Source organism: Pelophylax lessonae (assembly GCF_965119305.1).
Source record: "Pelophylax lessonae genome assembly, chromosome: 12".
Lineage (NCBI taxonomy): Eukaryota > Metazoa > Chordata > Amphibia > Anura > Ranidae > Pelophylax > Pelophylax lessonae.
The window spans coordinates 109,214,574-109,241,347 of record NC_138779.1 but is presented as its reverse complement, the minus strand read 5'-3'; the positions used below and the strand labels follow the sequence as shown (position 1 = coordinate 109,241,347).

Below are 26,774 nucleotides of genomic sequence, written 5' to 3'. Positions count from 1 at the left end.
TCGTCTTTGACATGCTAGTGAGCAAATTGGGTGTTGCACACAGTTTTTCCACAAAATAAGTAAATGAATGCAAATCATGTATTATTCAGATTCATGTCAGAGACATCATTATGGGAATATGAGAGCAGCAACTTTTCATACTTATCATTTGCCAATTATGGATTGCATTCTTTATCTATCTTCTAATACCTTTAAGGGAAATATATTATACTTTCATGTGAGCGCAACTAGGGCTGGCCAGTACAGAAAGATGCTTGAAGGTATTGCTACAGTTATAAATCATTCTATCCAAGTACTGCATAGCGCTGTAAAGAAAAGTTATAAAAGGTCAATGCCAGATTTTGTCATTCTTTATATGCTTCTACAGTTGTATTTGACTGCAGTGAAATCGAATGGAGGAAAGGATAGTGTGGCTCAGGAGTGTTTAAGAGCGCCCCCTGCCAGCCCACTTGGCCGGGGGATTGGATGGGGCCTTCATTAGTACTTCAAACAGCCCCTCCTAACCACCCACCTATACTCCTGTAAACTTCTCCAAGGTTCCAGCAAGTAAGGTGAGGTACCAGAGGTGCTGCTTGCCGAATCATCCAGCCTCCCTGAGTCACTTACCCTGACCCAGATTCAGCCCAGGCTTGACTGCGAGCCAAGCCAAATTAACCTACACTGACAAAAAAACTATTTACAGCTAGCCCACTAAGTTAGAGGATGCTACAATTGGGTGGCACAAAGCCTGCCTACCCCTGAATTACTGCGTATTTTCCTCCCCAATACTGTCATTGTTTAGTTAAAAAGTGTTAACTGCAGTGTTCGTTGTTTGTGTGATTGTTGCCTCACCTATTGCTGATTTGTATCAGAATTCATGACCAAGTGTGCACTGTTTGTGTGATTGTTGCCTCACCTATTGCTGGTTTGTATCAGAATTAATGACCAAGTGTGCACTTCATAAGTGCCAAAATGTGGCTCTGATAACAGCTGTCAATGTTTACTCTACAGTTAGCCTGCAAAATGCTGTAGGAGGCATGCATTAACCTAGGCTCATTAAAGCGTATCTAAACACAAAAACAAAAATTGAATATACTTCAGCTTACCAATCTTTAAAGTGGTTATATACAACAGACATGAAATGTGCACAAAGCACATCCTTTTATACTGTGTACTTGTCTGTATCCAAAGGACTGAGTGTGATTTCTTTCTTCCTCTATTATGTGCATAATTCACTAATGACAGTTTTTCCTGACTTCAAGAGATAAAAAAAAAAAAAACAACTCAGGAAAGAGATCTCCAGCACACAGCCTGTGATTGACAGCCACAGCTGTGCTTATTCCCATGTATTGTAAGGAGGGGTGTATGCCCCATTCAATCCAATCAGGGCTCAGAGGGCTCCTAACTGAGTTCTGCACTGTGAGACTTGTGATAAACAGGTACAACTTATCTAGGAGTATTGTTTCATTCATCTCTGTGCATCACCTGATGCTAGTCACTTCACTGGGTATATGTAAGGGTTTACAACCACTTTCAGTTTGGTAAATGCATTTGTTTGGCTTATTTAGGCTTTTTTCCTTTATTTTTACCTGGCCAGTAACACATTTACAGCTCAAACTGGATTGGTTGCAGACTAGGTAAGCACAGTGATTTTTGCTTTACAGGGTTAGATAGATTAGGTTTAGAATGTGGCACAGAGCAGGTTTAGCGTTAAGTAGGTTTTTCCTGGACTTATCCTTTAACAGCCAAAAGATTGTCACCACAGTTTTAGTTGCTACAATCAGATCTTTTATTATAAAGTATAACACTGGATAATATATGGTCTGTGATATGTTGTAGTCTTGAGTTTCAACTGCTGTACAAGGGATAGGCAGGCAGAATTAGAGTGTTTCAGCAAGGGATGAATGAGGACTGCAGGATTACAATCCAGTGCTTGAATAGTCATAGCCAATGGTCAAGAAGGTGGTATAGGATGTAATGTTGGTGGGAACCTCCAATCACCTATAGGGTGTGGTATAAATAAAGTCTCACCAAAGGTAGTGGATCCCTGTTCTCTTATGATAACAAGGGATCAAACAGCGCTTGAGATGTTTCCTGGCTCTGGGTTCCACTGTGCCAGCTGCGTGTCTCAGGGAGGACCTCCAGAGGTAGTGGATCCCTGTTCTCTTATGATAACAAGGGATCAAACAGCACTTGAGATGTTTCCAGGCTCTGGGTTCCACTGTGCCAGGTGCGTGTCTCAGAGAGGACCTCCTGTATATCTCAGGTCATATGAAAAAAGAAGGGACTCCTCATAGTGCAGTATGTTGTTTAAAAAAATCCAAGTTTATTTAAAATACAGCTTAAAAAATATCTGAGCTTCTGAAGACGTAAATGTGGTGACGAAACGCGTCAAGCTGACACACGCGCTGCCTCGATCTCACATTGTTGTGGAACACCTGCCGCTACACACACTTCCTGGAGCAGGATGGTTTGAAGTGTAAGAGCGGGAGACCGCTCAGTGGATTAGTGCGCACGGCTGGGAGATCGGCATATACACTATTAATTTATACAGCAGCCCAATAGCTGAATGATGCCCTTGGGGCTATTGTTTAAGCTGTATTTTAAATAAACTTGGATTTTTTTAAACAACATACTGCATTATGAGGAGTCCCTTCTTTTTTCATATGACCTGAGATATACAGGAGGTCCTCTCTCCTTGTTATCATAAGAGAACAGGGATCCACTACCTCTGGTGAGTCTTTATTTCTACCACACCCTATAGGTGATTGGAGGTTCCCAACACCGTTACATCCTATACCACCTGCATGACCTTGATGGTTCATTGGATGAGGCACTATCTGATGGACTAATTATTTGAATAGATTTGTAGGCTGCACAGAGCACCTTATGCACTATTATATTTGCACCTTTGCACTGTAATTCAATTAAGAATGTATTAGTATTATTTGTTTATGAATATATGTGGCATAATTATGTTTTTGTGATATAGCACACTATTTAAAGTATTTATGGTAGCATGTATGCACCTTAGTGGTTCTATATGAGTATTCATTTTATACATTTGTCACAATTATATATTTTGCACAACTCTATACATTTGGCACAACAGCACAGTATATAAAATACTTTACAGTATTTATAGTTATCACGTATGCACTTTAGTGGTTACAGGGAATTTTGCTCTGCTTGAATTGTAGTTGTGTCTGCAATTCTGAGATCTTGACTTTTTCCTCTGTGGACGTGGAACAGCAGCAATTCCTTTATATTGAGAGTATTTATTGTTCCTGGCGCGAGTGTTTACACTTAATTTAATGGGAGGGAAGGGTAGGGGCAGAATGAGAACACTAGTGTTCCTACTAATACAGAAACCAGCAGAAAGCTACGATCTCTCTCTTAAGATAGCTTCTCACCTCTCTGTATGTGTTGTTTTGCAATTTTTGTGCATTTCTAACACATAGGGGTTGATTTACTAAAGGTAAATCGACTGTGCACTTTGCAAAGTGCAGTTGCAATCTGCAAGAGCAGTTGCTCCAGAGCTTAGTAAATGAGTAGAAGTTCTGATGACTTCTATCATCCAATCATGTGCAAGCAAAAATGTTTTTTTTATTTTTTATTTCATTGCATGTGATTGAGTATTCCTTGCAAAGTGAAGCTTTACCTCATTTACTAAGCTCTGGAGCAACTGCACTTGCAAAGTGCACAGTCTATTTGCCTTTAGTAAATCAATCCCATAATTTCATGTGTGTTTACGTGCAGTTTCATGCATTCTGTGCTATCTTGGTAATTTGTAAAGATGAGTTTGCAATAGAAGAGTAGTTACTTTGACCTAAAAACACAATAAAATGCAAATTATATGCATCTTCATACACTGACAATGCCATCAACAATGCCTAAAATGTGTGTTGACACATTAATAAAATGAATTTTGTGGCACATGCACGACAATGCACACATGTGAACTAGCACTATTAAAAACAATAGCAAAGGAGTGTGCATGCATTGATGCGCTCATTTAATTACAACGATCTGTTGGGGCTATAAGTGGACCTAGCATCTGATTTATTTTTTCATGTTAAAGCAGAAATATGGGAATTTTGTTTTACCCATGCAGTGGAGCTGTGCCCGTACTGCATGGGTTAACTGCTCGTTTTGTCAAGCAAAGAAAGGATATACTCACCCGCCCGATCCTTCGGTCCTCTGGAAAACAGACCTCCTCCATGTCCAGTGTGGACTGTTCCTGCCGTCCTCATGTCCAGATCTGGTCTATGGGCGTGATGACTTTAGGAATAGGGATGATCGAACGGTTCGGGTCGACCATCGGTTTGAACCGTACATTGACTGTTCGAAATTCGGCCGAATTACGAACTTTTTGCGGAAAAAGTTCGGAATTCGGCAACCAGAACCGACCAAAATGCAATGGGACAGGAACTGGGCTTTAAAAGCCCGTGATTGGACCAGAAACATTAGTAAACGACAATTGAGGGGGCAGGAGAATGCTAGGAATGTGATTGGAGTGACTAGGGGGTCCAGAGGCCAATCAGTAGTGAATACGCCCCCCAGTATATAAGATAGCCCCGCCAAATCTCTAGCACGGTAATACAGGGCTGTGGAAGAGAGTGGAAGCAGTTCTGTTACTCCTGCTGCAAAAGTGTAATTTAGCAATTATTAGTGTGAGGAAAGGGATATCTAGTGTAGTTAGGGTACTATTTTCCACTATAGTTAGATTCAATAATCTAGTTTCTGTAGGGAAAGTGTTAAGTGTCAGGGTGACCGTAGTGTAGTTTAGGGTGAACTGACTCTGACTGCTATGGCAGGGTGACCAAACCCTTCCATGTCAGGGTGACCGCCATAGAAAAAAGATTGTTTGTATTAGAATTGCAGTAGAGCAGGCATAGGGCCCCACTACTTTCACAACTGGCCGTTTTTGTTGCAGGCGGTTTTTTGGGCATTTTTTGGGTGTCTTTGGAGGCAGGCATAACATCTGAACTTCTGTATAGGGGTATATACACACACACACATATATGTATATATACGCATACACACATATAGGTGTGATAGGAGCGGAGCCACATGCCAGCAAATAATTTCATTAGCGCAGGCAAAGGGTTCCGCTACTTTCACACCTATATGTGTGTATGTGTATATATACATATATGTGTGTGTGTATATATACCCCTATACAGAAGTTCAGATGTCATGCCTGCCTCCAAAGACGTCCACAAAAAAAGCCCAATAAACGCCTGCAACAAAAACGGCCAGGTGTGAAAGTAGCGGAGCCACTACCCTGCTCTACTGCAATTCTAAGACAAACAATCTTTTTTTTTTCTGGTTCTGGACATGCTACAGAGCTGAAACTTCACAGGTACACTTTTTAGACCCCCCAGACACTAAATCCAAAGAAATCTAATTTTTTCAATAACTGTCTCTCTATCAAAAACGACAATTTTTATGAACTTTTTTTTGTGTGATTAATAGTCCCTGGGGCATGACCCAGAACCCTAGGCACTTTTTAGGGGCATTTATTGGGTTTTAGGGCTTCAAAATTGTGTTTTTTGATTACCAAAGTTCGGGTCCTATTGATTTCAATGGGGTTCTGGAATCCAGACCCGAACTTTCGGGAAGTTCAGGTGTTCTGGTCGAACCAAACTTTTCAAAAGTTCGATCATCCCTATTTAGGTACAGTCCACCACACAAGACTGCTAACGTGCGGGGGAACAAGAGCGTCAGGGACCGGTCTTTTTCACTCAGAGGATTAACATATTAGGTAAGTACATCTCCGATCTCACCCATAGACAAAAACAAGCAGTTGACCCATGCAGTGCGAGCACAGCCCCACTGCATGGGGGAAAAAAGTCCCGGAAGTCCTTTTTAAGTAAATGCACGCTAAGAAATGGGTGAGTGTAAGACCTACAGATATGTATTTTCTCTCAAAGAGATCACTCTATTCCTCTTGACAATGTCTTCATCTGTCCTTGCTTTATAGAAGGACAAAGCCATCTTTGTTTAGACATCATTCAGGTCAGCATCTAATTCCTTGATTGAGCAGTTACCGAGGAGATGACACAAACATAGATATATTGGTTCCTGTGCTGCATTCTGATCACTGGGGGATAGGAGGCTGAAGAAATGCTTCCTCTTGCCTACAGCAAAGTCACTTGCCTGGTGATCAAGTACTGCTTTTTATTAAAGGCTGCAGCATTTTGTTTTTAAATATATTGTTGCTGTATATTGTGCATTGTCAGAAATGTATTTATGTAGGCTTGTCCACTTTACCTGTAGAAAGAACAACTTAACACAAATGGGTGGGAAGCAAAACAAGACCACCAACACCTGGCCCTGTAGCCTATTTTCCCATTCATAGCTCCCCCCAGGAGTATCCGAAGCACTGAAGAAAGGGAATTTTTGCATCTTCTTACAAAAGTTTGCATGAAGTTTGCTGCTCATCTCCACATAGATTCATACCTGCACAAATACTCCATCAACAGAAACTTTCAAAAATATAGATGTATGTAGTATTCCATTGTGAATCCTTGCAATATTGATGGACTTACCAGCTACAAAGCACACCCTCCAGAGTCCTGCGTGTAATGCCATCTTGACTTCAGTAGTTTGATTCTGAGGTAGAACGATTCCTTCTTCCACGTACATCCAGTAATCAGTGCTAACGGCTATGCCGACGAGAAGGAGACCACACGCTCCAAAGACGCTACTGAGTAGGGTCAGTGCACGACTGCTGCAATTACTCATTCTAGGAGGCAGGGAGAAGACAGTCAATGGTGCTGTGCTGTACCTGCAGAGTGATAAAGATCAGGATAGTGAAAGATGTACATAGGGCATTCGGGTGTAAATACATATCTATTAATTGCAACATATTCAAACAAAGGAAAATCCACCAAAACTTAAAACACATTTGATGAGCTATAACACCAACCATTGGAAAGCTTGAAAGTTTGGTTAAGCGCTGGCTCACACCATAATGCACAGCAACACTAGACACTTTTGAGCTGCCATTACATGTGAAGATTAGGGATGATCAAACGGTTCGGGTCCACCATCGGTTCCGCCCGAACATTGGGTGTTCGAGGTTCGGCCGAATTTAGAACTTTTTGCCCAAAAAGTTCGGAATTCGGCAACCAGAACCGACCAAAATGCAATGCTTCAGGAAATGGGCTTTAAAAGCCAGTGATTGGACCAGAACCATTAGCAAAAGCCAATTGAGGGGGCAGGAGAATGCTAGGAATGTGATTGGAGTGACTAGGGGGTCCCTAGACCAATCATTAGTGAATACGCCCCCCAGTATATAAGATAGCCCCCGCCATATTCCTAGCATTGTTATACTGGACATGGAAGAGAGTGGAAGCAGTTCTGTTAATTTTACTTTAAAAGTGTCATTTAGCATTTATTAGTGTGAGGAAAGGGATATCTAGTGTAGTTAGAGTGCTCCTTTACACTTAAGTTAGCTTCAAAAATGTAGTTTCTGTAGGGAAAGTGTTAAGTGTAAGGGGACCGTAGTGTAGTGTAGGGTTAACTGGCAGTGACTGCTATGGCAGGGTGACAAAACCCTTCCATAGCAGGGTGACCGTTATAGAGAAAGATCATTTCTCTGAGTTGCTTCGGGACAGGAATATGGCTTCTCACCAGCAAGCATTTTTCATGCTGCAGGGGTTGCCACTGCCAGTGCTTTTTTGAGGACATGTTTGATGTCAGACATGACATCTGAACATGTGTATAGGGGGTATATATACACATATATGTCTGTATATATACCCCTAGACATATATAGGTGTGATAGTAGCAGAAATATATGCTTGCGCTAATGAAATCATTTACAGTAATATATTTCTGCTACTATCACACCTATATAAGGCTAGGTGTCTATATACATATAATTATGTGTGTATATATACCACTATACACAAGTTCAGATGTTTTGCCTGCCTCAAAAGAACCAAAAAAAATGCCAAAAAAACGCTAGCATCAAAAAAAAATGCCCAGGTGTGTTTTTGCTGGCATTTTTTGGGGGGTTTTGGAGGCAGGCAAAACATCTGAACTTGTGTATAGTGGTGTATATACACACATACATATATTTATATACACACCTAGACATATATAGGTGTGATAGTAGCAGAAATATATGCTTGCGCTAATGAAATCATTTACAGTAATATATTTCTGCTACTATCACACCTATATATGGCTAGGTGTCTATATACATATAATTATGTGTGTATATATACCACTATACACAAGTTCAGATGTTTTGCCTGCCTCAAAAGAACCCCAAAAAATGCCAAAAAAACGCTAGCGTCAAAAAAAAAAATGCCCAGGTGTGTTTTTGCTGGCATTTTGTGGGGGACTGCAAAGAACCCAAAAAAATGCCTGCTATTAAACCGGCAAGGTATGAAAACTCCTGTGCTGAAAGTGTTCTAATACAAACAATCTTTTTTTTCATGGTTCTGGACATGCTACAGAGCTGAAACTTCACATGGTTTTAGACCCCCCAGATACAAAATCCAAAGTAAAAATAAAAAAATTTCTTTTTTTTTTAATTTTTCAATAATTGGCTTTTTTTATCAAAAATGACAATTTTTAAGAACTTTTTTTTGTGTGATTTTGTGTCTGGGGGGTCTAAAAGGTGTACCTGTGAAGTTTCAGCTCTGTAGCATGTCCAGAACCAGAAAAAAAAAGATCATATAGGTGTAAAAGGAGGGTCCCACATCCCTGTTCTACTGAAAAATTATCTTTTTTTTTCATGGTTCTGGACATGCTACAGAGCTGAAACTTCACATGCACACCTTTTAGACCCCCCAGATACTAAATCCAAAGTCAAAAAATCTCTCTTTTTTTTTTTTTCAATAATAATAATAATAATAATAATTTTTTATCAAAAATGACAAATTTTAAGAACTTTTTTTGTGTGATTAATAGTTAATGGGGCATGGCCCAGAACCCTAGGCACTTTATAGGGGCATTTATTTGGTTTTAGGGCTTAAAAATGGTGTTTTTGATTACCGAAGTTCGGGTCCCATTGATTTCAATGGGGTTCTGAAATCCGGGCCGAACTTTCGGGAAGTTCTGATGTTCTGGCCGAACCGAACTTTTCAAAAGTTCGATCATCCCTAGTGAAGATGTTATAATAAAGCCATTATAGTGCATAGGTAATTTTGTTTTTCTTCTTTTCTACCTGTATGTTACCTTAGATTGTAGACTTCTTACAGGACAGGGACTGATGTGAATGTACAATATTTATAATATTTATGTAAAGAGCTGCAGAAATTCACTGCAATATATACAGTGGGTATAGAAAAGAATCACCACCCTTTAGACCCCATTCAGACTAGCGCGACTTGTCAGGCGACTTGTCAGCCTGACAAGTCGCGGTCGGTAGCTCGTCATTGAGTAGTACAGGACCCGTTCTAATAGGAGCGACACAAGTCGCTCCGACTTAGAAAAAGGGTCCTGTACTACTTTGGGGCGACCTGGGAGCGACTTGCATAGACTACCATTATGTGAAGTCCCTGCAAGTCGTGCCGAAGTCGCGAAGACTTCACAGGTCGCCCCTAGAAGTTGGATCGCCTCAGTGTGAACCGGCTCTTAAAATAATCACATTTTGTTACTAATATCCAAGTGAAAGATATAACACCAACATGTCAGAAAAAAAATAAAAAACAGAACCACTGTGTTGAAAAGGACCACACCCCCCATAGGTCAGTATTTTGTTGAACCAACTCTTTCTTTAATTACAGCCTTTTGTCTGTTGGGATAAGTCTCTACTAACTTTGCACATCTAAACTTTGCAATATTTGCCCACTCTTCTTTGCAGAACTGTTCAGGTTCAGTTAAATTTGATGGTGACCGTTTGTGGACTCCAGTCTTCAAGTCACTCCAAAGATTTTCAATTGGGTTTAATGCCCCGTACACACGTGCAGATCGTCGGCCGAACGATCGGCCGTCTTTTGTCCCCGGGCTGTCGTGTCTGTTGAAAAGTGCAAAAGACTGCACAAGAATTTTGTCCGCCGACTACAACCGACTGCAGAAGTGATGTCATGTGATGGTTAACTTTCCCTGTGATTTTTCTTTTCTGAGCATGCCCAGTCTTGCAAATCTGCTGTCTTTCGGCCGAATTCTGTATTGACTGGCGAACAATCGGCCGCTCTGGTGTCGGCATACAAAAATTTTAATGCTTGCACCACAGATTCTTTTCGGCCGAAAGTGCGCTGTCGGCTGTCGGAAGCATCATACTAACAAGCCTACGATCGGTCGTCGGCCAAAGCTTTTCGGCCGACAATCTGCACATGTGTACGGGCCTTTAGTCTGGGCTCTGACTAAGCCATGCAAGGACATTCACCTTTTTCTCCTTCAACCACTCTGTGGTCATTTATGATGTGTGCTTTGGGTCATTGTCATGTTGGAAGATAAACCTTTTTCCAATTGACAACTTTCTGGCAGAGGGCAGCAGATTTTCCCCAATAATTTGATGGTATTTTGTCCCATTCGTTTTTCTTCTATCCTGACAAGTGCTACAGTCCCTGCTGCAGAGAAACACCCCCATATCAAGATATTACCACCTCCCTGCTTTACTGTAGGAATGGTGTTATTTACATAGTGAGCTGTATTGGATTTCCATCAGACATATAGTTTGGTGTTCAAGCTAAATAATTCAATATTAGTCTCACCTGACCATAACACATTTTTCCATGTGGGATCAAAATCTGCAAGGTATTACCACCTCCATGCTTTACCGTAGGTATGGTATCATTTGGATGGTGAGCTCTATTGGATTTCCGCCAGACATATTGTTTGGTGTTGAGGATAAAAAATTAAATTTTAGTCTCATCTGACCATAACACATTTTTCCATGTGGGCTCAAAATCTTCAAGGTGCGTATAAGGTGGTCAGATGAGACTAAACTTGAATTATTTGGCCTCAACACTAAATGATATGTCTGACGAAAATCTAATACAACTCACCATCCAAATAAAAGTAGAGAGCTGGTGTAAGCACACTGACAACTGTGATGGCTTTCACCAGAAACAGGCCTTGAATGCATCTGTTGTAGGAAAAAGTTTAATTGTTGTGTTTAGTTCCACTTTAAGTCTATCTGGACCCAAAAACAAATATTTTATATATATCACCTTGCCAGTCCTTACAAATAGTGGCTTTCTTTGTTTTCTTTTATTAGGTTTTATTTTTCTTTATTTTCATCTGGTAATTCTGTGAATAACACCTTGTATGGCTATACTAACTTCTCTACTCTATCGAGGCAACCATGGATGCCATGTTTTTCCATGCAGACACAAAGGTTTCTGCCTTTGTTCATTACATGGAGGTTAAGGGAGATAAGGTTGTTATTTTTTATTTTATTTTTTTTTTTCAGTCTGTTAAGGACCGGTAAGCTGCAATATATTATATTTTGGTTTTGGGTTTAGGTCTGCTTTGATGATATAGTAAAACATGAGAGGTTTACCTCACAAAGGGCAGATGTAGGTCTCTTATGCGTGTGTGCCAACCAAAGCAAACTAAGGATATAGTAGTTTATTGAATGCATAACTAGTAAGAGGGTTGCTCACAGGGGACCTCACTATAGGTATACAATAAAATATTTTTTACTGCCTAATTTAGGTAACACATTATTGTATATAATACATCTTGATAGGTTTGGTAGCTTTGCATTACCAGAAAAGAACATGTTCTAATTCCTAGTTCCCAATTAAAGGAACAATATTATATAACCACACACTGCTATATAACCCCACACTGCTAAAGACAATTTTTCTACAGACTTTGACTAACACTTTTCTTTTCCACGTGTTATGCAATCCACATATTGCTGCTTTTCTCAGAGAATTAGCATAGTAATAAAATAGGTGTTAGTGTTCTGGGAGGGAACAGTTGCAAAACGCAATGTTTAAAGAACAACTGTAACTGTGATTAGAAAATTACGTTTTTTTTTGTTCCTCAATCTTCATACTTGGATTGGAACAATATGTATATTTTTTTTTCATGACTGTAATGTGGCTTTAATTCCATCTAAAGAGCTTGTCACTCGGGCATACCATTGACTCGCTGGCTTTAATTAGTTCTAAAATCTGAACATTTTTTGACAATGCATTCTCTGCATTAGGGTAAAAATGCTCAACTAACTGTCCTACTCACCCCCTGTCCCTAAATAATTACCAGACTCCATGTCACCAATCCGGCACTATCTCCGGCTCCAGCACTGCTCTCGCCACTTCCTGTTTTCAGAGGAGAAACTTATGGCAGTGGTGCCATAGGCTGTGTCTATAGACGTAGACAGCCCAATGGGGGCAAGCATGCTAGGGTGCCTCTTTAGCACCCGACTTGCTACAGAAGGCACTAAAAGGAGGGATGAGCTGGGAATGCTGGCAGTGAAATCAAAGGGATAAACAAGTATTGAAGTGCAGGAGGCAGTTAAGGCCAGGCCAGAGTAATGCTTTTATTGGCTGAATATGCTATTGGTATACACATTGGAAGTAATCACAAATTTAAATTTAAAGCCCCACTTTAACCAAAACCTTTGATTTTGCTTCAGCTAGAAAAAAAAGTACTTTGGGTTTCATCACTGCCCCATCACTTCTATTCTTGTCTGGACAAAAATTGAAGGAAACATCTTTCCAACCGTTTTAAGCAGACTGTAGAAGAAATAGAAAGTGAAATATGGGGTGCAAAGCCTCATGCATTATCTTTATGTTTTTTTAAATTTGAAAGGTGTCAAAGACATACTCAGAAAAGCTGTACAGTAAAAAACGTCAATGGATATACAGACCCCAGTAAATGACAACTGGATACAATGTACATGCTTCATATGGAACGGGACATGACTTAAAAACAAGCAAGAAAGCTGACACGTGTCAAGGGCAGAACCCTCTTCATAGCTCCGATAAAAAGGGTTCTGGCCTTGAAAAGCATCAAATCGCTTGCTTGTTATTGATTAATGTCCAGGTCCATACGAAGCATTTGTACCTTGCATCCAGTTTCATTTACTGGGGTCTGTATATCCATTGGTGTGTATTACTGTATGACTTTACTGAGTACGTCTTTGACACCTAATTTAAAAAACACTGAAAAACCAATAAAGATGTTTTTGGAAAAAAACATTTTTTAAACGTAATGCACAAGGCTTTGAACCCCCTTTTTCATTTGTTGATCATTATAGAGACTCCCCCAGTCAGAAGAGGGCAGTATACTTGAGGCTTATAAACACTGAAGCATATCTCTGAGTATGCACTGCAGAAATGTCACAGATACACTATATTGCCAAAAGTATTTGCACGCACATGAACTTTAATGGCACCCCAGTCTTAGCCCATAGGGTTCAATATTGAGTTGAAAAACAAAAAAACGTGCTGCGCCAGAAGGGCACAAAAATAATTAGTGATTACATGAATCAACAAGTGTTATCAACAAAATATGGTGTCCATCATACGTGCTCTGATGAAACATAAATGTTCATATAAAGTGCTCCAAAGTAATGATTAGTATATCCAGGAGATGACAGGACAGCCTCAATCCCTTGTGAATCAAGCAGGAACCACCAGTGTGTGAACTCCCTCTACCAGTAAGATTGGCCTCTCACCTTGATACCAGACCCAAACGGGCCAGCATGAGCATATCAGGGGATAAACAGACTATCACAGGTAACCTCTCCAGCCTTCACCTCCGGGGGTCGCCAGGACATAAAATAAAGATAAAGCAAAGATCTAGTGCTCTCTGAATGTAAATAATGAGCTTTTATTGAGCATAAAGGGGTAACTCACATTTGTTGGGCACTCAGCCATGCCTGCTGTTATGGCATTCAGTGTTGGAGAGTAGCACCCGAGCGATCGGCGTCAGGCACGCAGGCTCCGCCTCCCTATACGCGTTACGCGTTTCACTATATTCAATATTGAGTTGGCCTGCCCTTTGCAGCTATGACAACTTCAACTCTTCTGGGAAGGCTGTCCACCAAGTTTAGGAGTGTGTCTATTGGAATGTTTGACCATTCTTCCAGAAGTGCATATGTGAGGTCAGGTCCTAATGTTGGATGAGAAGGTCTGTCTCGCAGTCTTTACTCTAACTTTTACTTTACTTTACTTTACTTACTCGCTCATCCATGTCTTTACAGACCTTGCTTTGTGCACTGGTGCGCAGTCATGTTGGAACAGGAAGGGGCCATCCCCAAACTGTTCCCACAAAGTTGGGAGCATGAAATTGTCCAAAATGTCTTGGTATGCTGATGCCTTAAGAGTTCCCTTTACTGGAACTAAGGGGCCAAGCCTAATCCCTGAAGAACAACCCCACACCATAATCCCCCCACAACCAAATTAGTTGTACCAGTGCACAAAGCAAGGTCCATAAAGACTTGGAGTTTGGGGGTGGAGGAACTTGACTGGCCTGCACAGTTCTGACCTCAACTCGACAAAACACCTTTAGGATGAATTAGTGTGGAGACTGTGAGCCAGGCCTTCTTGTCCAACGTCAGTGTCTGACATCACTCCGTGCTTCTGGAAAAATGATCAAACACTCCCATAGACACACTCCTAAACCTTGTGGACAACCTTCCCAGAAGAGTTGAAGCTGTTATAGCTGCAAAGGGTGGGCCATCTCAATATTTAACCCTACAAACTAAGATGTCAGGGATGTCATTACCAATTCAGCTCCGGAAAGGTTTTACCCCCTTAATGACCAGGCCATTTTTTGCAATTCGGCACTGTATTACTTTAACTAAAAATTGTGTGGTCGTGTAACGCTGTACCCAAATACAATTGATGTCCTTTTTCCCACAAATAGAGCTTTCTTTTGGTGGTATTTGATCACCTCTGCGGTTTTTAGATTTTGTGCTATAAACAAAAAAAGAGCAACAATTTTGAAAAAAAAAAAAAACATATTTTTTACTTTCTGCTATAAAACATTCCCAATAAAAAACTTTTAAAAATCTAATTTTTTTTATCAGTTTAGGCCAATTTGTATTCTACTACATATTGTTGGTAAAAAAAATCCCAAAAAGTGTATTGTAATTGGTTTTCACAAAAGTTATAGCGTTTACACGAGCCGCCTGCTTTGTTTACATAGGCAGGTGGCTCTTCTGCCAGTGTCTCTGAAGATCGCGGGAGGTCGGCGGCGATCGAGCGGTCTGACTCTTGCTGTGTCTAAACACAGCGCACCGCCAAGACCGCGTACATATATTCACGTACATGTATGTGATTATGCACAGCCGAGCCGCCCTGCCGCAGTAAATCTGCGTGGGTTGTCGGCAAGTGGTTAAAGTTCATGTGCGTGTAAAGGCAGGCATCCCAATACGTTTGACAATATAGTATATATCATGCTAACAATTGCAAACAGGAAAATATTAATTATGTAGAGACAGAAGAGATAGTCTATTTGCCTTTAGTAAATCAACATCACTATTTGTGGTATGACCAAGCTCATAGCAAGCTTTTGATTTCCTGCTTAAAGCTTTCTTTGCTCAGCTGTGGACTTTAAAGGGTTGATTTGGTGGTGAAATTTCATTTTGCAAGGAATCCTCAATTATGTAAAGGAAAATTTATAAAAAACAGCATTTTCGCTGGCACATGATTGGATGTTGGAAGTCATGAAACTCTGAGGAAAGATCCCTTGTAAAGTGGACAGTCTATTTGCCTTTAGTGAATCAATAAGAAAATATATATTCCGTGCTACGTACCACTAGGTGGGATGAATGGGAAAGAGCTGCTGCCCCCACCAAGACTACCGCTAGCAGAGTTAGGAATGTGAAAAGGTTACGTGGGAGTGAGTGTGGCGCTGCTTGTTAGTTAATTAGGTTCAGTGTAGTGATTAGAAATAAATTGTAAATTCATATATTTTTCAAAAATACAACCTATAACGTGCTTACTCCATACATAGTGTATGTGTACAAAGAATTATATATAAAAAAAAGAAATATAGAATATAATAAAGTGACATGTGCCATGTTAAAAAAGTGACAAAATATAAAGTGACAGGATATCATATGACAGTATTAATCCAAAATTAATTCTAAGATAAAGTGACATGTGCTAGAGCTGATATTAGTGAGCCCATAAATCTATATATAGCTTTCGCAGTGTGCCGGTGGTCTTCACACGTGCTCCCCCCCGTGTTGACCTCACTCACCAGCAGTCTTTCTCCTTTGGGGTGAATGTGCATTCACAGCACTATAGTGGCTGTATACAAATATTCAGGTATATCCTTCCCTTTGCTCCTTTTCTTTACTTCTCCAGGACTCTAACACGTGGACATAATAACAGCAGGCATGCTCCATAGTGTGAGATTGTATTAAAACTTTGTTTTTATTTAAAACGCATATATTTCACTCACATCCTGGAGGCTCTTTCCTACACGTTTCATCACACTGACGTCATCGGGAGAAAACGCATAGGGCGGAGCCTCCAGCGTCATAACATCACTTCCGGTGCGGAGCACTGGAAGCCGTGGAATGCAGACAATTTATCTTGGAATTGATTTTGGATTAATACTGTAATATTATATCCTGTCACTTTATATTTTGTCACTTTATTTAACACGTTACTTTATTATATTCTTTATACACATTCACTATGTATGGAGTAAGCACATATAAGGTTGTGTTTTTGTAAAATAGATGAATTTGCAATTGATTTTTAATCACTACACTGAATCGAATTAACTAACAAGCAGCACCACACCCACTCCCACATAACCTTTAGTGACTCAATACCTTATTGGAATCACACATCTTCACATTCCTAGAAGTATATCTGGAGTAGTTTGATCAATTATAGAATGGTAAGACCAAGTTTTTTTTTTTGCTGGTTTATAATTTTTTGTTTTCTGCATGAACCTAAAATGATCAACTAGACCTGATTTCTGTAAGAAATCATATTTTGAAAATGGCTACATACTGGCAGCAAGTCATGCAGTGCCTCCTGTCTTCCTTGGCTGCTTACTCCTTTGGCTTATCCGTCATCTGATTCAGGAAGGCCTTTTCTAAGGTAAGTGCTAAAACCAAATCTGGCATTGGGACATTTTTTTAACTCATAAAAAGGCAGCTCTGTAGGCCCTGGCAAGTAGGGGAAGGGCTTATGTACAAAGCTCTGCATATTGTGCGCATTATTATTATTTTATTAATCTGTGTAATAAAGTTTTGCAGTAGTGAACACTGCACTTCACAGAAGATCCATCAGAACTCTTAGTTTCACCAATATGTGAAGCCTCAGAAGGTAATCATATTTAAAAAAAGCTAAATACGTTTTTTTTTTTATTGCATAAGTAAAGCGTTGAAAAGGCTTTCTGTTTCTGGACTCTTCCTTCTACTAACCTCTATTGGGAAGATCTCCTGGTAAAATACTGGGGCTCATTGCTGTAAGGACTGTAACGGGTATGTGAAAGCACAGCTGGAGAATAATGGATTATTTTTTTTTTGTAATTTTTATGACTTTATCTACGATGGATTCCTATGTTCCCCCTTGCTTTCAGGTTTTTTTTTAACTGTTTGGGTCAACTTGCATACCTGTAGGTAACAGATATTTCTTGAGCAGTTTGGCAGCTGGCAAAGCAGAGGAAAGATAACTTATAGCAGTTAAGCAAACCTGTTATTTTATCCAGTATAGTCAGGGTACACATTTTTTTAAAGCTGAACTCCAGCCTTACCTACCCTGCACAGTTGTACAGGCTCTTCTCCCGTGCTAAAATTGCTTTGTTCCCGATTTCACTGCAGTGTAGGCTTCTCACAATGTGCATTAGAAGCTGCAGCACGTCTGATAAAGCCTTCCTCCTTTCCAGATTGAAGTATGTCAAGGATCATCTAGCCCTATCTTCTCCAATCCTACTATTTATGACCCACCTGTTTCATTCATTGGATTTCAGTTCTTTCAATCATTGAGGTTCAGTACCACATGTGGATGATACCTAAGGCAGTGCATGCAAATGCAGTCTGCCTAGGAACGTGCACTCCTCCAGACTAACATTTACCCTTCAATTACTTTTGATACCTAAAGTATAACTAAAGGCAAAACTTTATTTTTGTGGTTTGAGATAAAGTGCAGAGGGATTGGAACGCTTGCTGTCTGTGCCCTTGTTAGGGAAATTCACCCTCTCTATTTTTCCTGTTTACCATTATTATTGAAACTGAAAGTAAAAGAAAATCCCAAATTTTGAGTTGTCCACAGAAAAGTAATGGAGAAGATATCTCCCAATGGGGACACAAGTTCTGGTGACCTGGGGGGTCCCCAACAAATTCCCTTATTTTTGTAGGGATTTCCTTGCACTTCCTGTTTGGCTATGGAACAGGAAGTGAAGGGAAATCTCCACAATGGGATACAGATGATGAACAAAAAAATTGACAGGGGTTAAAACCCTCCCATGCGCTATCCAAAATGAAAAAAAAAAAAAACAGGTTTTGCCTATAGTTCCACTTTAACACCTTCCAAGAGCCAGCCTACTACTTTCATCAGGGCTAAGGGCTCCTAAAAGAAGTACTGAGGCAGGGTGCTGTGACATTTTTATAAAGCATTGTACAACACCCTGCCAGTCCTGCACACTAGCCATGATCTGCCTGCATAGAGAAGCACCGAGCTCTACTGATGATAACACTGGGTCTAAAAATAAAGTAAGTAATCCAATTGCAAAAGGTTTTTTTTTTTTTTTTTTCAATTGTCATTAGCATGTTAATAAAGGGGGAATCAGGAACCATGGCAGGCAAAAAATAAACAGATTAAACTTCACAAACTTATCCCAGAACCTCACAGTATTGAATCACAAAACAAATGATCAGAAAATGGCTTCAGTTGGCTCCAGACCCATCAGAGAAGCCACTCTGACATGTTTCACCCACATAGGGCTTAATCGCAGTGGCCTCTATGATTAAGTCATATAAAGGTGAAACATGTTAGAGGGGCTTTTTCCTTGAAGCCATTTTGTGATCATTTGTTTTGTGATTCCCTACATTAGTGTGCGGTCCCAGTAAACGTGTATGGCTATGTGGATGGGCTAGACAGGCTCCTATCAGTGACCCAGCACCCCTCAGTAGTGTTCGGACCATCCAATACATCTGACAGGAGCACATGAGCAGTGCTGTTTTTCATCAGAATAAACTTCAGCTTTAATTAATCAAATCCCAATTCCTGTGCTAATTTAAAAGGGTTATTTCTACTAATAATTTAGGAGTAAATTTAGTAGTAAAGTAAACTCAATAGAACACAAGTTCCTCATTTCAGGATACAGCTATAGCAAAGATTATTTCTTTCCCTGTAGAAATTTCCAAAATCTAAGTATGACTTGACAGAGTACCTGTGAACTGGGTAAACTTTGAAAATTAGATTAGTGATGATAATGTAGCGCCTACACATACTTTGTTGATCTACACAATGCTTATTTCTCCAAGGCACACTAATAAAAAGGGAGTAAATATCTCATGATTGCTCTAAGGCTGAGGAGAGCAGGAAGGGGCAAGCCACTTCAATACCATTAGTCTGATCAATGTTTGCTTAATAGAAGACTTCAGAATTTTAGGGTACTCTGTTTAAAAGTGTGTATTCAGTTTTTTGAGGGCTTGTATTATAATTGTGCTGTCTCTTGTATTCATCTAGCCCACTGGTTTGGTTTAAATGCACATAGACTTTGCTAAAATGCTGAAATACTAAACTTGTAAAAATGCATAGCTTACTTTCTGTAGTAAATGTAAAATTAGTTATTAAAATATATTTTTTTTAAATATTTGAAACTTTGGCCAATAAAATTGGTAAAAAATTAAGTTTGCAAAAAAAAAAAGCACTAAGATAGATAGATACTGTAGATAGATGGATAAATAGATGGATAAATAGATAGATAGATAGATAGATAGATAGATAGATAGATAGATAGATAGATAGATAGATAGATAGATAGATAGATAGATAGATAGATAGATAGATAGATAGATAGATAGATAGATAGATAGATAGATAGATAGATAGATAGATAGATAGATAGATAGATAGATAGATAGATAGATAGATAGATAGATTCCGCTCCTTTCACACCTGGGCGTTTTTTTTTCAGGCATGTATTGGGCTTTTTTGTGGACGTCTTTGGAGGCAGGCATGACATCTGAACTTCTGTATAGGGGTATATATACACACACACACATATATATATATATATATATATATATATATATATACTGTGTATATATATATATATATATATATATATATATATATACTGTATATATATATATATATATATATATATATATATATATATATATATATATATATATATATATATATACACACATACACACATATAGGTGTGAAAGGAGCGGAACCCCATCCCTGCGCTACTGAAATAATTTCAGTAGCGCAGGGATGGGGTTCCGCTCCTTTCACACCTATATGTGTGTATGTGTATATATACAGTATATATATATATGTGTGTGTGTATATATATACCCCTATACAGAAGTTCAGATGTCATGCCTGCCTCCAAAGACATCCACAAAAAAGCCCAATAAACGCCTGAAACAAAAACACCCAGGTGTGAAAGGAGCAGAACCCCATCCCTGCGCTACTAAAAATTCTAAGAAAAATTATCTTTTTTTTCTGGCGGTCACCCTGACATGGATGAGTTCGGTTACCCTGGCATAGCAGTCAGAGTCAGTTCACCCTAAACTACACTACGACTGCATATCCCTTTCCTCACACTAATAATTGCAAAATGACACTGGAGCAGCAGGAGTAATAGAAATGCTTCCACTCTATTCCACAGCCTCTCTATTACAGTGCTAGAGATTTGGCGGGGCTATGTTATATACTGGGGGGGGGCGTATTCACTACTGATTGGCCTCTGGACCCCGTAGTCACTCCAATCACATTCCTAGCAGACTCCTGCCCCCTCAATTGGCTTTTACTGACGTTTCTGGTCCAATAACAGGATTTTAAAGCCCAGTTCCTGTCCCATTGCATTTTGGGCGGTTCTGGTGGCTGAATTCCGAACTTTTACCGCAAAAAGTTTGGAATTCAGCCGAATTTCGAACAGCCAATGTTCGGGTCGAACCGATGGTCGACCCGAACCGTTCGATCATCCCTAGTCCTTATAAGTCTTTCTTGGTAGTCCAGTGCTGTCTGGTGTGCTTGCATGACGACAAATGGGTGTGTGAGCATGAACAAATGCACTTGCGCATGCGTGAATACACATTGGCGCCAGGCAGGCTATTTAAACTGAACTGCAATGTCAGTGCCGTTTGGGCTTATCCCCTCTTGAGCATCTGTTCCTGTGTCTGATCCTCTGTTGCCAACTTTTGTTGAACCTGACTCTGCCTCAACTCTGCCTGTACCAACCCCTGGCTTGCCTCTGGACTATTCTTCTGCCTGATCCCCTGGATTATCTGCCCTGCTGTTACCAACCCTGGCCTGGCTTTTGATTATCCCACTGCCTGCTGTCTAAGTCTTTTTCTGCTGAAACGCTGCCAACCTGGACTATTTGACCTTGTCTTGGCTTTGTATACCTGCATCTGAACCCGCTGACCCGTGCCTGTCTCCAGCCTGGTCCTTTCACCTGAGTGCGTCAATCCTGCCAATGTGATGTCACAATGCACATCAGCACCTGCTGGCAGAAGACTTTACAGGCACTCGTGCCACTCTGTGCTCTGGCGATTTTCTGTTACATTACCAGGGTTCCTGAGCCAGAGCTGTAAGAGAGGCCTCCCTCTTCATCTCAGACTCCGTCTCCAAGTATGTTACACAGAGCAAGAGGTGGGCCACAATATCTGGGCTTCCTTGCCTATTCCCTTCTATTTCTCTTGCAGCTTCCACCTTACTTTATTTCCTTGTGAACTTGGCCTTATTCCGGCCCCTTCCCATTTATTGCTCTCTCCCCTTGCTGTAGACCTGCAAATTCTTTCCTTGTGTGCTCTGCTCTCCTTCAGTCTGGGGGCAGGGCTAAGTCCTGAGGCTTCCAATCATGTTCCTCTTTCCCTTCCTTTCCCTGTGAACCTGTTTGGAGGAGGAACAAGCTTTAACATTAAGGTGAGGCCCAGGCAAACTGTACACTTTAAACGGGCTGCCAAACAGGTCTACATATTTTTTTTTTTTATTCTACAGGTTTATTTTTGTGAGACTCTTAACAATGTCACAGTAATAATGTAGAATGCACGCTCTCTACAGTGTATACAATATGTAGGCACCATGCTCCTTTAAGCCATCTCCCATGTTCAGGGGCAATTTGTCTTCTCTATCCCAAGGTGTCCCATTTTCTCAAATGTTAAAATGTGGGGTGTATGTTTACTGTGAGTTACACAGTATAAACTGTACATGCTCATCATATTAAAGAAAGCCTAATGTGAAATTAGGCATAATTTTTTCTCAATGCTACTGTAGCAACAGCAATGTTTGTAGAGAGTAGGGATGAGCGGAATGTTTGTTCACTCAAGTCTGGACCAATCCTTGGCTGTTCAGGTGTTAAGATAAATGCCCGTACATTTATCCATTATTGTAAAAAATGTATACATCATTTATAATAGCAGAATCATTTCTATTAATACTCATGACATCTTCCTGCTGTCAATGGTTGCTGCCGGGAGCAGGCACCGCTGACTCCTTAACAACCAGTGACGTCACTAGCCCTATTCACTTATATGGCTGCAGGAATGGAGGTAGATGATCTCCCAAACCATACCAGGTCACATATCCTTAACATTTTGGTGTTCTTTGATGCAGGGGACCCACTTGGCAAAGCACCTTGTTGATGAGGACAAGGACCACTACCCCACAAATCTGGGCCAGTGGTTGTTGGGGTTTGTGGATGGGGGACTTATCTGAGTCCTCTTGAAAAATAAGGGGGCTCCCAGATATGGCTCCCTATGTGAATGTGTAAAGGGTACATAGTAAACAGAAAAAGAAAGAAAACACATGCGCCTCCTTTAATTTGAAAAAAAAAAAAAAAAAATACATTCACTGTCAATTATGTTGTTCAGCTATGTCATTTACAATGCCCAATGCCCTCCGATTCACTGAAAGAAAAAAATAAAATGGCCACCCGCCACCACACACCTGGTCCTTTCTCTTAACGTCCACTGAATGACAGGTGTAACTGTCTGCTTATCACTGTAAATCTGTGTTCAGCACTTATTGCTAGGTGGAACCATTCTGCCTTCCTTTTGGTTCCCTGAGGAATGTTTAATCAGCAGAACCACTAGACCACTCCCACTCTCTCTGAGGTAAAAGTTTTCTATGACTCAGATTTTACATACAGAGCAGGAAGATGACTGCTGAGAGGATTTCTAAGGTTTAAAGTTTTAGCACCCCTTGGTGAGCGGAGCGAGGTACGCAATAAGAGTGCATTATATAAAAAGATGTATATGTTCTTAGACATAATTTGAGTCCATGCTGTTAGTTTAAATATGCTATAGATAATCCAAAGCATCCTGCATGTTGGCCATGTTTCCTTATATGTTTAATGTCATTTAGATATGTGTGCAGACAACTGTAATCCACCTTGTAACTTCACATTTGTAATTAACCTTGTAACCCCCTTTTTGGTGATCACTGTAAACAAATGTATTGTATGTCGTTTACAGTTTTCACGGTGCAACGGTGCAACGGTGCTATGGTGCTATGGTGTTCATGGTGTTAAAGAGAATAACGTTATACCCTCCTGCACACCTTTGATGCATAAGAATAAAAGTACTGCACCCGTCAGAAGCTCTCCTCTTGTTATTCACTCTATGCCAAAGGGGCCGCTACAGTGAAAACTCGACGCTGAAGTAAAACTTGTCACTGCCAGTGAAAACTCGACGCTGAAGTAAAACTTGTCACTGCAAGTGAAAACTCTTCGCTGCGGGGGAGACCCGACGCTGAAGTAAAAACCCGCCACTGAAGTGAATCATCGGCTGCGTCGCAGTCTTCATTAAACTGTGAGTAAAGGCTTCCCAACGCCCCGCAGGACACATGCGGACGCCATCTTGGCAACAGAGACTTGGCTGAAAAGTAAAGACTTTTAAATATAGCGGGCTCTTTATATGTGAACTGGAAGCCACCCTTAATTAGTATGCGAGCCAAATAATTAATATTTTTCTAAAGCAGTGCATAAGTTATTATATTTGTGTTTAGAGGCCTAGTGTCAGATTTAAAGCAACGCTATCTTCCAAATTCCTAATCCACTAAACTGCAGCTAGTTACGTAAAGGGTTAATTGTCTGGTTAGGAAGTGTCAGCAGTATATTCGTTTAAAACATTTTGTCGTATTGTATGCATTGTTTGCTAATCCTTAGTTACAAGTGTAAATGCCTGTTTTCTGTCATAGGCCTTAGTAGCAAGTTTGAGGCAACACTCATTCAAGTTAGGTTTCAGGCACACACACACTTGAAAGGCAAAGGCACACTAGAACAAAATGTTGTCACCTGCTGAAGAAACAGACAAACCCACACAGTCACAACAGGTGCGGTCCAGCTCCAGAGAGCGAAGCCTAACAGAAAAGGGCAAAGAAATGCACGAAGGAACAGTTAAGAAAAATGAAAAGGCATTCAACAAGGTGTACAGCACTTGGAAGGAGCTAGCAAAGGAATTTAGGACAAAGTTAAAGGATTTCTGCTCAACTGAAGATCTTAATACAAGATTAAAAGAGATTAAAGCCAAAGAAGCGTTAGTACACCAACAGTATGAGTCCATGTGCCGAAATAATTCCACTACCCCATACGTTGTTAAGAGAATGGATGCATGCGCCGCGTTAACGGCTGAAATCTGCAACCTCATCAGCAAGCGGCTAGAGAATGTAGATGAAATCTTTAACTATCAACTTGAGAAGGAAAAGGTGAGGATGGTGCTTAATAAGAAAGAGGATGAGTCAGTCTTTGGAAACTCAGAAACAGAAACTGTCCTCTCAGAGTCATTACCAGACTCCAACGCAAGCTCGAGAGCCACTTCCAGATCTAGCAAACGCGCAGACGCAGAAACAGATCTTGCAGCCAAGATAGAACAGGCAAAGCTGAGCAAACTGGAGGCAGAAATTAAACTTAAGTTAGAAGAGGAAAAGACAAGACTGCAACAGCTACAAGCAGAAAATGAAGTCAAAGTAGCTGCAGCAAGGGTGAAAGCCTACCACGCCTTTGATAGTCTTGAAATTTATAAACAGGAGACAGACCACAAGGTGCAATACCTCTGCCAAAATAATAAACCTCAAACCTCTTTGAATCCAAAAGCTGTGCCATTTCAACCTTCAAATTCACCACTTGAGGTGTCAAGACCACAAGAAGTTAATCTAACTACAGGACTTGCAAGTCTGCTCATCTCCAACCGTCTCCCTTTACCTGAACCAACTGTATTTACAGGTGATCCTTTGAAGTTCATAGATTGGAAGATATCCTTTATGGCACTGATTGATCAGAAACCACTCCCTGTGTGCGAAAAAATGCTGTACTTGAAGAGGTATCTCGGTGGTGAAGCTCATAAGGCAGTGGAAGGATTCTTCTATCGTAATTCAGAAGACGCTTATCTAGGTGCTTGGGGATTCCTACAGGACAGGTATGGAGGTCCATTCATAGTGCAAAGAGCTTTCAGAGAAAGGTTGGCTAAATGGCCAAAGATATCAGCAAACGACCCTGTAGCATTAAGAGAGTTTGCGGATTTCCTCCAAGGTTGTGTGGAGGCCATTCCTCATGTTAAAGGCCTAGCTATTCTAAATGATTGTGAAGAAAACCACAAGCTTCTCAAGAAACTGCCTGAATGGATCGTGCGCAGATGGAGTCGCATTGTTGTGGACGAGCTTGACAAGTCTCAAGAATATCCAACCTTTGCTCGCTTCACAGAGTTCCTGCAAAGGGAAGCCAAGATTGCATGCAACCCCATTGCCTCTCCCTTTCTCCTCAGTACCAAGAAAAACAAATGAGAGAATTCCCAAGAGAGCCAAAGCGCTCAACACAAGCACTCAAATGAAGCCCTCCACCTCCAACGTTCCAGAGATCTCAGCTTCAAGACCAAAACCACCTTGCCTAGTCTGCAAAGACGAAACACACGGTGTCGCTAAATGTCAGACTTTTGCAGCAAAGACCATCGATGAAAAGAAGGCCTTCATTCATGAAAACTACCTCTGCTTTGGTTGCTTAAGAAAGGGCCACATTACGAAAAACTGCAAAGTAAGACACACGTGTAGCATATGCAGTCGACGTCATCCAACCTGTTTGCACATACAGAGAAACACTGAGCCTGTCAAAACATCAAACGATGATCCAGTAGGCATGGGAAATAAGGCAAACGACAACGTTCCCAAAGTTATGTCCCATACTTTGACAAGACATACTTCTGCCACATCCTGCATTGTTCCAGTTCTGTTGTCAGCTACGGCGGAGCCTCAGAGGGAAATCCTCACTTATGCCTTACTGGACACGCAGAGTGATTCAACCTTTATTCTGGCAGACCTGGTATCGAAGTTAAGTGTGAGCACCAAGCCGTTACAGCTAAAGCTCAGCACAATGACAGCTGTTGACACAGTTATATCAAGCCAAATTGCTCATGGTCTGCAAGTGCGTGGCTTCAACTCTGAAGCTCAAGTCCAACTCCCTCAAGCCTATACGAGAGATTTCATTCCAGTAGATATGTCTCACATCCCCACTAAGGAGACTGCACTCCAGTGGTCACACCTCAAACACTTGGCAAACAAGTTACAGCCACTTCAAGACTGCGAAGTAGGACTGCTGATTGGTTATGACTGCCCATCAGCACTGGCTCCCTTGGAGGTTGTTATCGGCTCCGAAAATGAACCCTTCGCTCAAAAAACTATGCTTGGCTGGAGCATTATAGGATCAGCAAATCCACATCTTGATAG

The 26,774-nt window shown here is 40.6% G+C and overlaps 1 protein-coding gene across 2 annotated transcripts in view; it reads right to left on the bottom strand.

Moving 5' to 3' along the window:
- The window catches only part of CACNG7 (calcium voltage-gated channel auxiliary subunit gamma 7), a 228,721-nt gene that overhangs the window by 89,185 nt on the left and 112,762 nt on the right, over nt 1-26,774 (bottom strand). For both annotated transcript variants that reach the window (XM_082273697.1, XM_082273698.1), the window contains exon 2: nt 6,534-6,772. In XM_082273697.1, coding sequence (XP_082129823.1) covers nt 6,534-6,729 — 196 coding nt within the window. In that variant the 5' untranslated portion in view covers nt 6,730-6,772. The remainder of the gene's footprint in view (nt 1-6,533; nt 6,773-26,774) is intronic.